The following is a 13,219-nucleotide window of genomic DNA, read 5'->3' on the forward strand; positions in this document are numbered from 1 at the left end:
AGAGCTGTCACAAGATTTATTTTTAAATAGTTGTCACATACAGAGGCATTTCTGACCACATCACGAAAAAATATATATATTAAACTCGGAGGAATAAGTCACCATAAAAAGCGAGCAAAGTCACTGTTAATAATTGTAACATGGAACTTGTATTGAAAGATGTTCACTGTTTGTACCATGCTGGTCAGCTAGATCATATAGAAATGTCTTTATATTGTGCTTTTCACACCAATGCAATCAATACAGCAAACATGACTGGCTAAACAAATAAACAGATTAAAGGTGCATTGGAATAAGTCAAGTGTGGATGCTTTAAAATATTTTCTATTAGTATCTCAATATAAATGTCCTTAAAATTTCACAAAAGATAATCGCTTCTATAAAATAAAGCGGTACCCCATCAGTCCTATTAAGTCATAATGTCCATGTACTGTACGCTGTCACACTTGATTATCGCTTTCACGTTTCCTCTCTCCGCTGCTGGAAAAAATCTGCAAAATGAAAGTTGGCATTAATGTAATCACGTTTTCGTCCAGTTGCATCGTTAAAGTCGGCAATATATGTTCCAATGAAGAAGATGTGAGGTTGATTGGCCCCACTCCTCTGCTTAACTCAGGAGCTGCTTGTATAGAGACATCCTTGCTCGCCATCTGAGATTGTTCAGCTTTAATCATTTGCTACAGTTATCGGGACGCGGCATGCTGGCACTGCGTTCCTAATGACTAAAAACCTAATGTAATTACAAACAAATAAGCTCATTAACGTAGGACGACAAGCTTTGCTGTGCTGAGACAGCATAAATGAAGTGTTTGGCATTCAGTTCCACAATCTAGAATGCAAACGGTTTAGGAAATCATCAATTTAATTGTACAATACAGGAATTTCATTTTTATCGAGTATTCAGGATTCAGAGACAACATATCTTGCAGGTTGCCAGAAACAGAAAAAAAATACATTGTGTTGCATTAACATTTAATTATTTTAGATCCAAAAAGGACACATTGATGAAACTTGTCTTGCTGCAATCAACTGAGCAGGACGAGCAGGCGCACATGAGAACAGTTTTTGCCCTCAAAGCCACAAACAAAAATGCCACACTTTTTGTTTGTTAATAATATCGTTGGTGCGTCAGGCCCCCACAGTGCTGAGGAGCATGGAGCTGATGGCCACAAAGCAACAGCTTCCTCGCAGGATGGGGAACAAGGTGAGGAGGAGGAGGAGGGACATGAAAACCGATCAGCGATGCAAACCGGTATTCTTCATTTATTGTTGCACTCAAAGATAGCTGTAGTTAGTTTGCTGTCATTAACATTCATCACAAGTCACATACACACACAAATATAATTTTCAAAAACTGCACCCAAAAATAATAAAAATGTCTTTAAATTTCTCTTGCAATGTTTTAATGTCTAAAAAGGGGTGTGTATCACTGTTTCACATATATATGAGGATTTGCTAACACTTAACATTTTTTTTAACGGGAATAAAAATTGTGGACATGTATTTGTTGATGTTGTAAAATTATTACTTTAAATACATGTGGATTTTTTTGGGGTATTTTTGCACATAAATCCTGTTAAGGGTCACTGCTTATACACTGACTGTACTAAAAGTTAATTACTGGTACTTTAAACATTTTCTTTTACATGATTGTAGTAGAGGAAACTATGGAGCCCCATTTTAAAAAGTTTTATGAAGAAAATTAAATATGAAAACAAAAACATTTCTCAGAAACAACACGAGTTACGTTTAGCTTGAGTCTGAAAATTTTGTTTTTATCTTGTCCAATCCAGCAGCAGAGCAAACAGATGAGAGCTCATGCTTACTTGCGTTGAACAGACTGTCATTTTAATGGGGGGGGGGGGGGGGTATGAATCTTTGGACACACGAGGTGTATTTGTATAAACCTCTTTTGTATTTGATGTTAAACCTCATCAATTATATTTGCACACATTTATTTTTTGGAGGGGGTAGAATTGCACTATGAGGCAACAAGTTGCTTGTGGTTCATCGTTATTACTGACACATGTAGAATTTTTCAAAAGGGTTGGGCTAAAGTCTCAAAGCGTTGAAGGTTTTACCTCTAAATTTTGCAGAGATTCAAAACTCTAAAAATCTTGATCTACAGACCAGGATCTGAAGATCAGATCTAAACTGACTTACTTTGCTAAAATAATTTACAACAGCAATTCAGCTTCTGTAAATGTTCATAATAACTATATTTTAGCATTTAATTTATCATTTCTTATCATTGTAGAGGGAAGGATTAATTTCTGAATATGCTTGTTTCATTTATTAACTGTGGTTCGACAGTTTCCCACATGCTTGAGGGTCACACACATGAGACTCATGGCCACAAAACCACAACCACAGCGAGCAAAGAGGAGGAGCACACAGGAAGCAAAGCTGACAAGAAAGGTATATTTTTTTCCATTTGTAGGGGCAATAGTTTTTTTTTTTGCAGTTAGCTCCAAGTAAACTCAAATAAATAGGATGTCTTTATATTCATGCTTGCTTTGCTAATACTTGTGGTTTGAAAGACTCCCACACGTTTGAAGGGCATAACACTGTTGGCCACAGAACAACCGCACCTCAACACAAAGAAGAACATTCAAAGGCTGAACATTCAGGTATTTGGTGTATATGCAATGTAGTAGCTTCTAGTAGATAACCGTACGTCATAAAAATGAGCACTAGTTAATCAGAGTGTATTCAGACTGGGAAAGTCATTTCATCCGGATCAAGTCTTGAACCTTGCCCTTAGTCTGTATTGAGACTGCTTTCAAGCAGACTATTCTGTTACGAACCAAAGGTGGTAAACAAAAGCATGTTTGCCACCTTTGGTCACACACAGGACCAAAGCATGAGAAATTTGTTCCGCATCATCGGGGGAAACAAACTCTGATTCACTTTAAGCGAACCAAATGTGTCCAGTCTGAATACAGCCTAAGAAAGACAAATGACAGAGATGCATGTATGCTTTCTTGCTTTGACTTTGACACTGTGGTATGACAGCTTCCCACATGTTTGAGGGATACTCACACAACCCTCACACAACCTTGTCAGTTCAACATGGGGAGAAAACACAAGAAGAGCATTACGACAAAGGAGGTATGTTTAATGCTTAGTGGTAGTCCATAGATCTTTAAGACAACATAATAGATAATAGAGGAAACATACAACTTTGAAAACCAGTGACTATGTATTTTCCCTCTCCCTTTGAGCAGCGATTGCAATGTTTGTAGAGAAACACACACGATGCTCATGGCCATGAAATGAAACGGCAACCTTATCTCAACATATAGACACACGGGGAAGGAAAAGAGACCTGGGACAAATTTCTTTCTAGAAAGAAAACGTTTCCATCCATGATTAAACTGCAGTTTTTTAAATTTATATTTGTACACATTCATTACAGAAAGTATTAGCAGCATAGATCAAAATTTCTGGGCTAAGATGTGCTTTGAGAATTTCAAAAGAGAGGAATCATAAATTGTGAGTTTCCTTCATCTTTTTATGGTTCACTAAAGTGCAGTTGTTATGGCTTTTCAGACCACAACAAATCTGGGAAATACAGACAGCATGACAGTCATGACCACAAAACAAGAACATCATCTAAACATTGTGCAGGAGGAAGCCGAGAGCAAAGGGATCTTCCTAAAATGAGCCATAATTCTAAAATCTTTATGGTTCCGTTTGCAGCAGTGAGTTGTAGTCTTCTGCGGTTTGAGCCTTTCGAAACTATAGCTCTTTGCTTCTCACTTAAAAGGTCAATCATGTGTCCCATGCATTTACTAAAACAAGTTCAAACAAACAAAGTGAAAGGGGAAAGTAGTGCTTATATTTTTGGATTTTTTTCTACTAGAGAAACCTAATTAAATGCCACCTCATAAAGGCTCTTTTAAACACCAGAGCTTTTGCTCCAGTGTTGACATTCTTTGAAATAATGTACTGTCAACTGTTTAGGCAAGTAATGTAATGCCAATGCATTCTAAAACTGAGAAAAGCAGGTTTACAATAAATATAAACCAGCTGATTCTGGTGCAAAAAAATAAATAACATCTTTCTGCCAATACATCGGCTAATGAATGATTTTTTTTTTTTGGCGACAGAACTAGTTGGAATTACATTAATTGGTTAACATCCAAAGAATCATGGCAGTTCTAAGAGTGATGTTATTTGATGTCACTGGCAACAACTCCGGTATTGAAGAGTTTAGCAATTGACTTTATGCACCATTCAGTGACAGACTGGAGGTCCATGTTGTTGACAGAAACAGACTGAGGCCTTTATTAGCATCAGTCTGACATCACTTCACTTTACTATGAGTGAATAGAAAAGCATGTTCTGCCATGTATTAGGTGACATTGTTATAACAAATCCAGGCCAGCTACAAGAGAGAGATATGTGCAAAGCTAATGAAGGCCCCTTGTATAACATTTAGAGGCTGGCTTCACACTGAACCATAAAGTGGATGAAAATGGTCAAAAAGGTTAGGTTTTCTAATAAAATCACAATATCTCAATCAAGCCTCATCAGATATCAATAAATATAAAGAACATTGTAATTTATGGCCATGAAACATCAACAGGAAATAGATGTGCAAATAGAGACCATAATAAGCAGTGCCTAGTTTATAGCTAGTGCTAGCACAGCTTAGTGTAACATTTATAACATTTATTTCTTCTTTTTGTGTGTTTGCTTCTGACAACTCTGATGCCTCAGACCGCCATTCATTTGTTGAACAACCACCTGGGACCCATAGCTCTGCTAATGCCCATAATTCCCATGGAGGTCCTAACTCACATGAAACCAGTAGTGGACATGAAATGTCTCATAGAAGTCTTAGCTCACATGATTCCAGTGGCGGACATGGTTCTCCTCATGGGAGTCATGTCTCACATAAAACGAGTAGTGGACTTGAGACTTTTTATGGAAGTCCTAGGCCACATGAAGCTGGTGGACATGAGACTCTTCATGAAAGTCATAGCTCACATGATACCAGTAGTGGGCATGGGTCTCCTCATGGAAGTCCTGGTTCACATGATACTGGTGGATATGGGACTCCTCATGAAAGTCATAGCTCACATGACACTGTTGGACATGAGACTCCTCATGAAAGTCATAGCTCACATGATACCAGTAGTGGGCATGGGTCTCCTCATGGCAGTCATAGCTCACATGATACTGGTGGACATGGGACTCCTCTTGGAAGTCATAGCTCACATGATACCAGTAGCGGTCATGGGTCTCCTCATGGAAGTCATAGCTCACATGATATTGCTGGACATGGGACTCCTCGTGGAAGTCATAGCTCACATGAAGCTGGTGGACATGGGTCTCCTCATGGCAGTCATGGCCCACATGAGACTCCTCATGGAAGTCATACCTCCCATGAGACTCCCCATGGCAGTCATAGCGAACATGAGACTCCCCATGGCAGTCATAGCGAACATGAGACTCCCCATGGCAGTCATAGCGAACATGAGACTCCCCATGGCAGTCGTAGCGAACATGAGACTCCCCATGGCAGTCATAGCGAACATGAGACTCCCCATGGCGGTCATAGCGAACGTGAGATTCCCCATGGTGGTCATAGCGCACATGAGATTCCCCATGGTGGTCACAGCACACATGAGACTCCCCATGGCAGTCACAGCGCACATGAGACTCCTCATGGCAGTCACAGCGCACATGAGACTCCTCATGGGAGTCACAACACACATGAGACTCCTCATGGCAGTCACAGCTCACATGAGCCTCCTCATGGCAGTCACAGCGCACACGAGACTCCTTATGGCAGTCACAGCGCACACGAGACTCCTTATGGCAGTCACAGCGCACATGAGACTCATCATGGCAGTCACAGCGCACATGAGACTCCTCATGGGAGTCACAACACACTTGAGACTCCTCATGGCAGTCACAGCACACATGAGACTCCTCATGGCAGTCACAGCACACATGAGACTCCTCATGGCAGTCACAGCGCACATGAGACTATTCATGGCAGTCACAGCGCACATGAGACTCCTCATGGGAGTCACAGCGCACATGAGACTCCTCATGGGAGTCACAGCGCACATGAGACCCCTCACGGGAGCATTAGCGCACATGAGACTTCCCATGGGAGTCACAGCGCACATGAAACACCTAATGGAAGTCATAGCTCACAAGAGACTCCTCCTGGAAGTCATAGCTCACAAGAGACTTCTCATGGGAGTCATAGATCACAAGAGACCCCTCACGGGAGCATTAGCGCACATGAGACTTCCCATGGGAGTCACAGCGCACATGAGACCCCTCACGGGAGCATTAGCGCACATGAAACACCTCACAGAAGTCATAGCGCACATGAAACACCTCATGGAAGTCATAGCGCACATGAGCCTCCTCATGGCAGTCATAGCGCACATGAGCCTGCTCATGGGAGTCATAGCGCACATGAGACTCCTCATGGGAGTCATAGCGCACATGAGACTCCTCATGGGAGTCATAGTGCACATGAGACTCCTCATGGGAGTCATAGCGCACATGAGACTCCTCATGGGAGTCATAGCGCACATGAAACTCCTCATGGGAGTCTTAGCTCACATGAGACTCCTCATGGGAGTCGTAGCTCACATGAGACTTTTCATGGTAGTCGTAGCGCACATGATCCGCCTCATGGGAGTCATAGCGCACATGAGAGTCCTCATGGGAGTCATAGCGCACATGAGACTCCTCATGGCAGTCGTAGCGAACATGAGACTCTTCATGGTAGTCATAGCGCACATGAGCCGCCTCATGGGAGTTATAGCGCACATGAGACTCCTCATGGCAGTCATAGCGCACATGAAACTCCTCATGGCAGTCATAGCGCACATGAGCCGCCTCATGGCAGTCATAGCGCACATGAGCCGCCTCATGGCAGTCATAGCGCACATGAAACTCCTCATGGCAGTCATAGCGCACATGAAACTCCTCATGGCAGTCATAGCGCACATGAGCCGCCTCATGGCAGTCATAGCGCACATGAGCCGCCTCATGGCAGTCATAGCGCACATGAGCCGCCTCATGGCAGTCATAGCGCACATGAAACTCCTCATGGCAGTCATAGCGCACATGAGACTCCTCATGGCAGTCATAGCGCACATGAGACTCCTCATGGCAGTCATAGCACACATGAGACTCCTCATGGCAGTCATAGCACACATGAGACTCCTCATGGCAGTCATAGCGCACATGAGACGCCTCATGGAAGTCATGGCGCACATGAGACGCCTCATGGAAGTCATGGCGCACATGAGACGCCTCATGGAAGTCATGGCGCACATGAGACGCCTCATGGAAGTCATGGCGCACATGAGACTCCTCATGGGAGTCATAGCTCACATGAGACGCCTCATGGGAGTCACAGCACACAAGAGACTCCCCATGGGAGTCATAGCACACATGAGACTCTTCATGGGAGTCATAGCGCACAAGAGACTCCCCATGGGAGTCATAGCGTACATAAGACCCATCATGGAAGTTTGCATGCAAGTCATAACTTGCATGAGACTGGTAGACATGACCATGGTAGTTCACATCAGACCCCTGAACCCCATGAAACGCATAGCCAGCACCACCAGCAAGGGGCTCATAGACCACAAGGAGCTCATAACTCGCATCGGCCACATAACCTTCATGGATATCAACACGTGCATCGGACCTATAGGCCATCGTTTCACCACCAGCTGGAAAGTGAAGGTAAAAGAGCAACACTAAAACAAGAAAGAACTAGTGGCAATCAGTGACTGTCATTTTTAGAAATGTATTTTTATTCTAATGCAGTATGCGCTAAATCTTAAATTATATACAACATTAAAATGATTAACAAGACAGTTTATTGAACACAAATCAATTTTTGAACTTAAAAACACATTTCCTCAAGTACAAAATTACTGTACTGTATTGGTATTTTGGTTGACCTGGCAGTTATGAGTTTCCATGTTTTTTAAAAATTGGTTGTCAAGGCCCAAAACCCCTCTCCCACAGAGTACAATAGAACTAGAAATACAAAAGGTTTGAAAAAATGAGCTTGTCCATTAGGCTTTCAGTTAAGAGTTCAGGAGTTGCACTTAAAATTCAATTTGCACTTGTAAATTCGATCCATTGTTGTAAATTAGATTGGTTCAAAGAAATCTAATCTGGACTGGTAGATACTTTGATTTAATTTGTGCTGGTATTTGATTCCCCATGTCATAATCTGGTCTTTAATTTTTTTTGAGTGCAAATTAGGCAAAGAAAGTCCCTGTATTCTTCTACTTTTTTCCTGCTTTTATGAAATAAAAATGTACATTTTTAAGTTATTTTGTAAAGCTTGTAACAACAGTAAAGGCATAGAGTACAGTAAGGTCAGCCACCACTTTTTATATCAAAAGTTTTAAATTAAAATTACTCAGTTAAATCAAACTTTGACTCTCACTTGTAGAGAGTTAAACTATATTTAGATATACAATTGTTTCTGATGTTGATAATAATTAGGGTAGTTTCCCACTTGCATAAGGAGCATGCAAAGAAGCTAATATTAAACTTTATACCATCTTAAGTATTTTATTTAATATAGTTATTTATGCTAAAACACAAAATTAGAGATCAGAAGCGTGATCATGAATACAAGTTTCATGCTGCAACATCCTTGAAATAAAGATTAACATTATCTTCAAATCAATAAGGCATGGATATTCCCATAACTTGATAGATCACAAATTATAGATATGTTGTGCAGTAATACCACAAAAACGACACAGGACAGAAAAGGTTTTTCACTGATCTGTGCAAGCTGTCAACTTGTTGGTAGTCTGTGTGGTCTCCACTGTTGTTAAAGACCCAATGGTAACCCGTGCTGCATAAATACAAATTGATTTCTGTCTTGCGGCTCGTTTGTAGCGCACCATGAAAGATCAGGGCGCGAAAGAGGAGGTCACGGGACCACAAAGCACACTTCTGGTAAAGAGGAAGAGGAGACAGAAAAAGACAAAAAGAAAGGTAGAGCTTGAGAGCGAACGATTCAATCTTCCAGTGATTTGTAACTGGTTGCTCAAAAATACCAAGATTCAGGCTGACAGTTGGTAGTCTCTGTGTCTCTTAGAATTTTCTTTGGTTTTATTTTGTCAAAATAATCTCATATCATATTCCAATTCCACTTACTCTTTTGAACACGATTTTAAAAATTAAATTAAGGAAATCTCTAAGAAAAAATACCCTCAACTGCCAATCACAGACTCCACTTATATATACAGAGACAGAGATCTGCAGAATAATATTTGGCCTGAAATACTTGGCACATATATTTTTGTCCAATCAGTTATGAAACACTTGGATTTTTCCGCTTCATAGAACAAAGCAAGCTCCTGCTCTTAGACAAAACGTAGTGGGATCCCCTTTCATTAGCCCCTCTGTAGCACCGACAGTGACCCTTAGGCAGTGTTGGCTCCAGCTGTGAAACTGTAAAGAGCTGTAGGAGGCTGAAGCCTGTGAATGATGTGAATAAAAAAATCTAAACCAAGAATCCTTTAACCCTTAAGGGCTTCTGCAACTGTTGATCTCAGGAGAGCCCCAAGCCAAACAGTTGTTTGGAATCATATACGATGATTTCAAAGGTAAGAGATCTACATTTCAGAACCAGGAGCAGTCTCTAGCTTAATTATTATCGGAATTATTTTTTATACAACTAATTATAAACTGTGGAGAAATTCCTTTCATTATCATCATTTTTTTTATTTTGCTCACTCTTTCCCTGCATGGTTGTGTTGCACTACTAAGGTAAGAATCTGCACTTTCAAGTTCACTTTAGATCTTCTCACCCATGCTGACATTTTTCTGTTATAATCAGGACTAAGAAAGTACACACTTGGAAGAATATCGTCTTGACAGAAAACGGTTCCTCTGTCCCCCAAGAAAAGCATCTTTTAGCAAAAATAATTCACTGCTGATGAATGCCAATAAGCAGCAGCTTGATTTTTAATGCTAATTTGTGAAACAATGTACTATTGCCTTTCTAGTCTGTGAAGTAATTGGCCATTTATATTTAATTAGGTAGTCCCCCCTCCAAAACCCTCATGCACACACACACACACACACTCCCCACTGCTGCCATGGTTCCCTCAGTGCTGAGAAAGGCACTTTATGGTGCTCCTCTCACCAGTTTCCTTTAAACCAGCTCATGAATATTTCAGCTGGCATCATCAACCAAACAATAATAAAATAATAATGTGATGGCTGATTAAAAAGCTAAACTCCGACTTTTTAATGTGCATTTAAATGTGTATTTGCATAAACATGCCTGGTAAACGCCTCTTTAGAGGACAGTGATTCCTTGCAGCAAACTACTGCAGTCAACTTTTAAAGCTTAATAAAACCTTAATTAGGAACAAGCCTCTGCCAAAAATAATAGAGCAACGCCCCTCCACCTCTCGGTGCACAGCGCACATCCGGCAAGACCCAATACCAAGCTTTTGCTTCTCTCTTTGGTGGAAAATTAAACGGAGGTCTCATTCACTGCTTCATTTTTCCCCCTCCTCTCTTTAGGTTAGGTTTGAAGGTATACGATCCAGGTTCTTGTCTTAGCTTAGGAAGCATTTGGCACCACAACTTTAAAAAAATATAAATACAAGATTGGAAATTTGCAGAAGCCAAAGTAAGCTTTTACACCCTCTAAAACCTAAGTTTGTTGCTGTGGTCTGAAGCATCTGCTCCCTGTAGACTAATTGAGGTTATGACTAATTGACGGTTTCAAAGCTATAATTGAAAGAGTTAAAAAAAAAAGTACCCATTAGATCATGTTACAAGAACATGTTAAAAACACCAAAAACACAATTTTCATTGAAATAGGTCTTTCACAAAAAAATGAAAAACACGTTTATGAAGGGGAAAAAATGTATAGATTTGTCCATATAAGTTAAGCTTGATTTCTAAACTGAAATTTTTTTTCTAACATTTTTCATTACATTCATTATAACTTTAATAGTTTGTAATATAGATCAACAAAATTTCATAATGACACTACAGACTGTGAAACTGAATGTTTTATTTCATATAAATGTATTATTTAAGATTATCAACATTTGCTCCAAACCTTTATGAAGCACAATTTTAAGAATAAAATTCAAATATTCTTATCAAACAGACAGTTTTTGTTTTATGAGTTTGTTTTGCTGCATGCAACAATGTGGTATGACACAAGACAGGCTGTATTACGTTTCCTTCCTTTTATCTCATCTTCATTTTTGCACCTAATTTAGCAATACAAATTGACTCATTTTGTCCATAAATGCGTAATCTACTTTTAAAACAAACAAACATCTGTTTAAAGTCCCACTAAGATGAAATCTGTGTTTCTAACATGTTATCATAGCATTTTTCTCATGATGAAGAACACATAAAAAGTGATTTAGGGTTAAAACTGCATTTCTGAGTGCCATTAGAAAAAAGCTCTCAGTTGTGACTCAGAAACATAAATGGTCAGGCCAAAGTCTTTCAGCTCTGCTCCATTCTGATGCATCCACCTGCAGACAGATAAATTTACAGGGTTTTTTTCTTTTTCTTGTCTGACCTAACATTTGGCTCAAAACTGTTTGGCTGCATAGTTCCGATATCGCTCGCCATTTTTGCTGCACCGCTAATGTTAGCTTGGGTGTGAGGGGCTGTAAGGTAGTGGGAAAGTGTTAAAGTGATGATGGGATATTACCAGAGGCTTCCCTCCATGCCAACAGTCTTGGCCTCAACCCAGGTGAATTCCTGATGAACTCCTGCTGCTCTGCAGAAACAATGACCTAGAGAACGACACAGGGTTTTGATTTTGGCCAAAGAAAAATCATAATTAAAAGACCACTGGGAACAAGTTTGCAATACATAAAAAAGGTTGTTGGAATGAGACTTCAAAGTGCCTACAGAGACACATCATCAATTTTGAGTGAATTTTATTGGAGTATTATGAGGAACATTCTGCCCTTAGCTCTCAGGAGTCAGTGCTCTACCAGGTTAAAAAGGGGTCAGACTTGTGTCACAGTTTCAGGTAAAGACTTGAAACGCCCACTTGTCGTACCACTCCCCTCTAAATCCCTTATATCTACTCGTCTTGTGATATAATTAAATTCCCAGACACAATTAACATGCCCTCTGATGGCACGTCCATACCCTCAGACAGGTGCACACACACCCACACAAACGCATACTCAGGACAGTGGAATTCCCATCAGTAATCATTGCAGCCCAGCAGAGCAGACTCAGCAAAGCTGTGAGTGTAGTAATGGGGAGGGATTGGCCTGTCTTTATTGAGCCAATATTGAGTGATAGAGGTGCCTCATAAAACACACAGGCACCCATCCATTCTTTAAACTGAGATCTAAAACTAAAGCAGACATATCTCTCAGTGCGGATTATTCATCTCTCCTTGCTGTCATCCAATTATTCTACAAATCCAATAAACCTCCCGTCTATTTTTCATCCTCTAAATGTTTAGGTCAACATAAAATCACTGCCCTCACGTCACAGCTAAACCCAAGTCCGCCTCTTCTGTTGCAGACTGTGAGTGCTACGGCCACTCCAACCGCTGCAGCTACATCGACTACCTGAACATCGTCACGTGCGTCAGCTGCAAGCACAACACCAGAGGCCAGAACTGCCAACACTGCAGGCTGGGATACTTCCGCAACGCCTCTGCCGAACTGGATGATGAGAACGTCTGCAACGGTCAGTCTGCTGGGAGACAGTGAGGGCGTGTGATGGGGGGCTGCTGTGGTGGAGTTTGAATATGATGTGCGGCTGGCTAAGAAGTGGACAATGAGAGGATGTAGTTACTTTTAAACTGACTCCGTTTTGAATTAAAGTTATCAGAGGAAGATCAGAGAGTTTGACGCATAAACAAAAACAATTCCAAAAAAATGACATCTCCTCTCCATTTTATCTGAAAATCCTTTTGTTAAGACTCATTCCCAGTCCTGCATTCAACATTTAAAAGATTTGTGCAAGTTGGCTAGTACTAGGAAGATTATAGGAGCCAAATGAAGCAAAACATAAAAAAAAGGATTATTTTGTGTCGTCCTTTTGCATAGATTTTGAAAATAAAGTCAGTTTGATTTGCAATCAATTTATTTTATACATTTGCATTGTAAAACAAGTTTTTGGGGTAAACAGTATTCCAAGCTGAACGTTTGTGGAATTGGCTTTTATTAAAATGGTTATATTTATGCCT

The 13,219-nt window shown here is 40.5% G+C and overlaps 1 protein-coding gene and 1 long non-coding RNA gene across 7 annotated transcripts in view; one reads left to right on the forward strand and one right to left on the reverse strand.

Moving 5' to 3' along the window:
* Window positions 1-13,219, forward strand: part of ntng2b (netrin g2b) — an 80,793-nt gene that overhangs the window by 59,752 nt on the left and 7,822 nt on the right. The window contains exons 2-9 of one of the 5 annotated variants that reach the window (XR_013659519.1): window positions 1,133-1,252; window positions 2,314-2,418; window positions 2,541-2,630; window positions 3,016-3,111; window positions 4,726-7,731; window positions 8,914-9,012; window positions 9,552-9,626; window positions 12,550-12,717. Coding sequence is in view for 2 of the 5 variants with exons in the window: in XM_023960394.2 (XP_023816162.1) it covers window positions 1,090-1,204; window positions 2,314-2,418; window positions 2,541-2,630; window positions 3,016-3,111; window positions 4,726-7,731; window positions 8,914-9,012; window positions 9,552-9,626; window positions 12,550-12,717 (3,754 nt within the window). In the remaining 3 variants the exon portion in view is untranslated. Of the gene's footprint in view, window positions 1-969; window positions 1,253-2,313; window positions 2,419-2,540; window positions 2,631-3,015; window positions 3,112-4,725; window positions 7,732-8,913; window positions 9,013-9,551; window positions 9,627-12,549; window positions 12,718-13,219 lie in introns of those variants that run through there. The other 4 variants (XM_023960394.2, XR_002874241.2, XR_002874243.2 and 1 more) reach the window with 4 other exon arrangements.
* The window catches only part of LOC110016045 (uncharacterized), a 92,570-nt gene that overhangs the window by 56,243 nt on the left and 23,108 nt on the right, over window positions 1-13,219 (reverse strand). The window lies entirely within an intron of this gene.

Source organism: Oryzias latipes, chromosome 12, assembly GCF_053564925.1.
Source record: "Oryzias latipes strain Hd-rR chromosome 12, Olatipes_Hd-rR_3.1".
In the NCBI taxonomy this organism is placed as follows: domain Eukaryota; kingdom Metazoa; phylum Chordata; class Actinopteri; order Beloniformes; family Adrianichthyidae; genus Oryzias; species Oryzias latipes.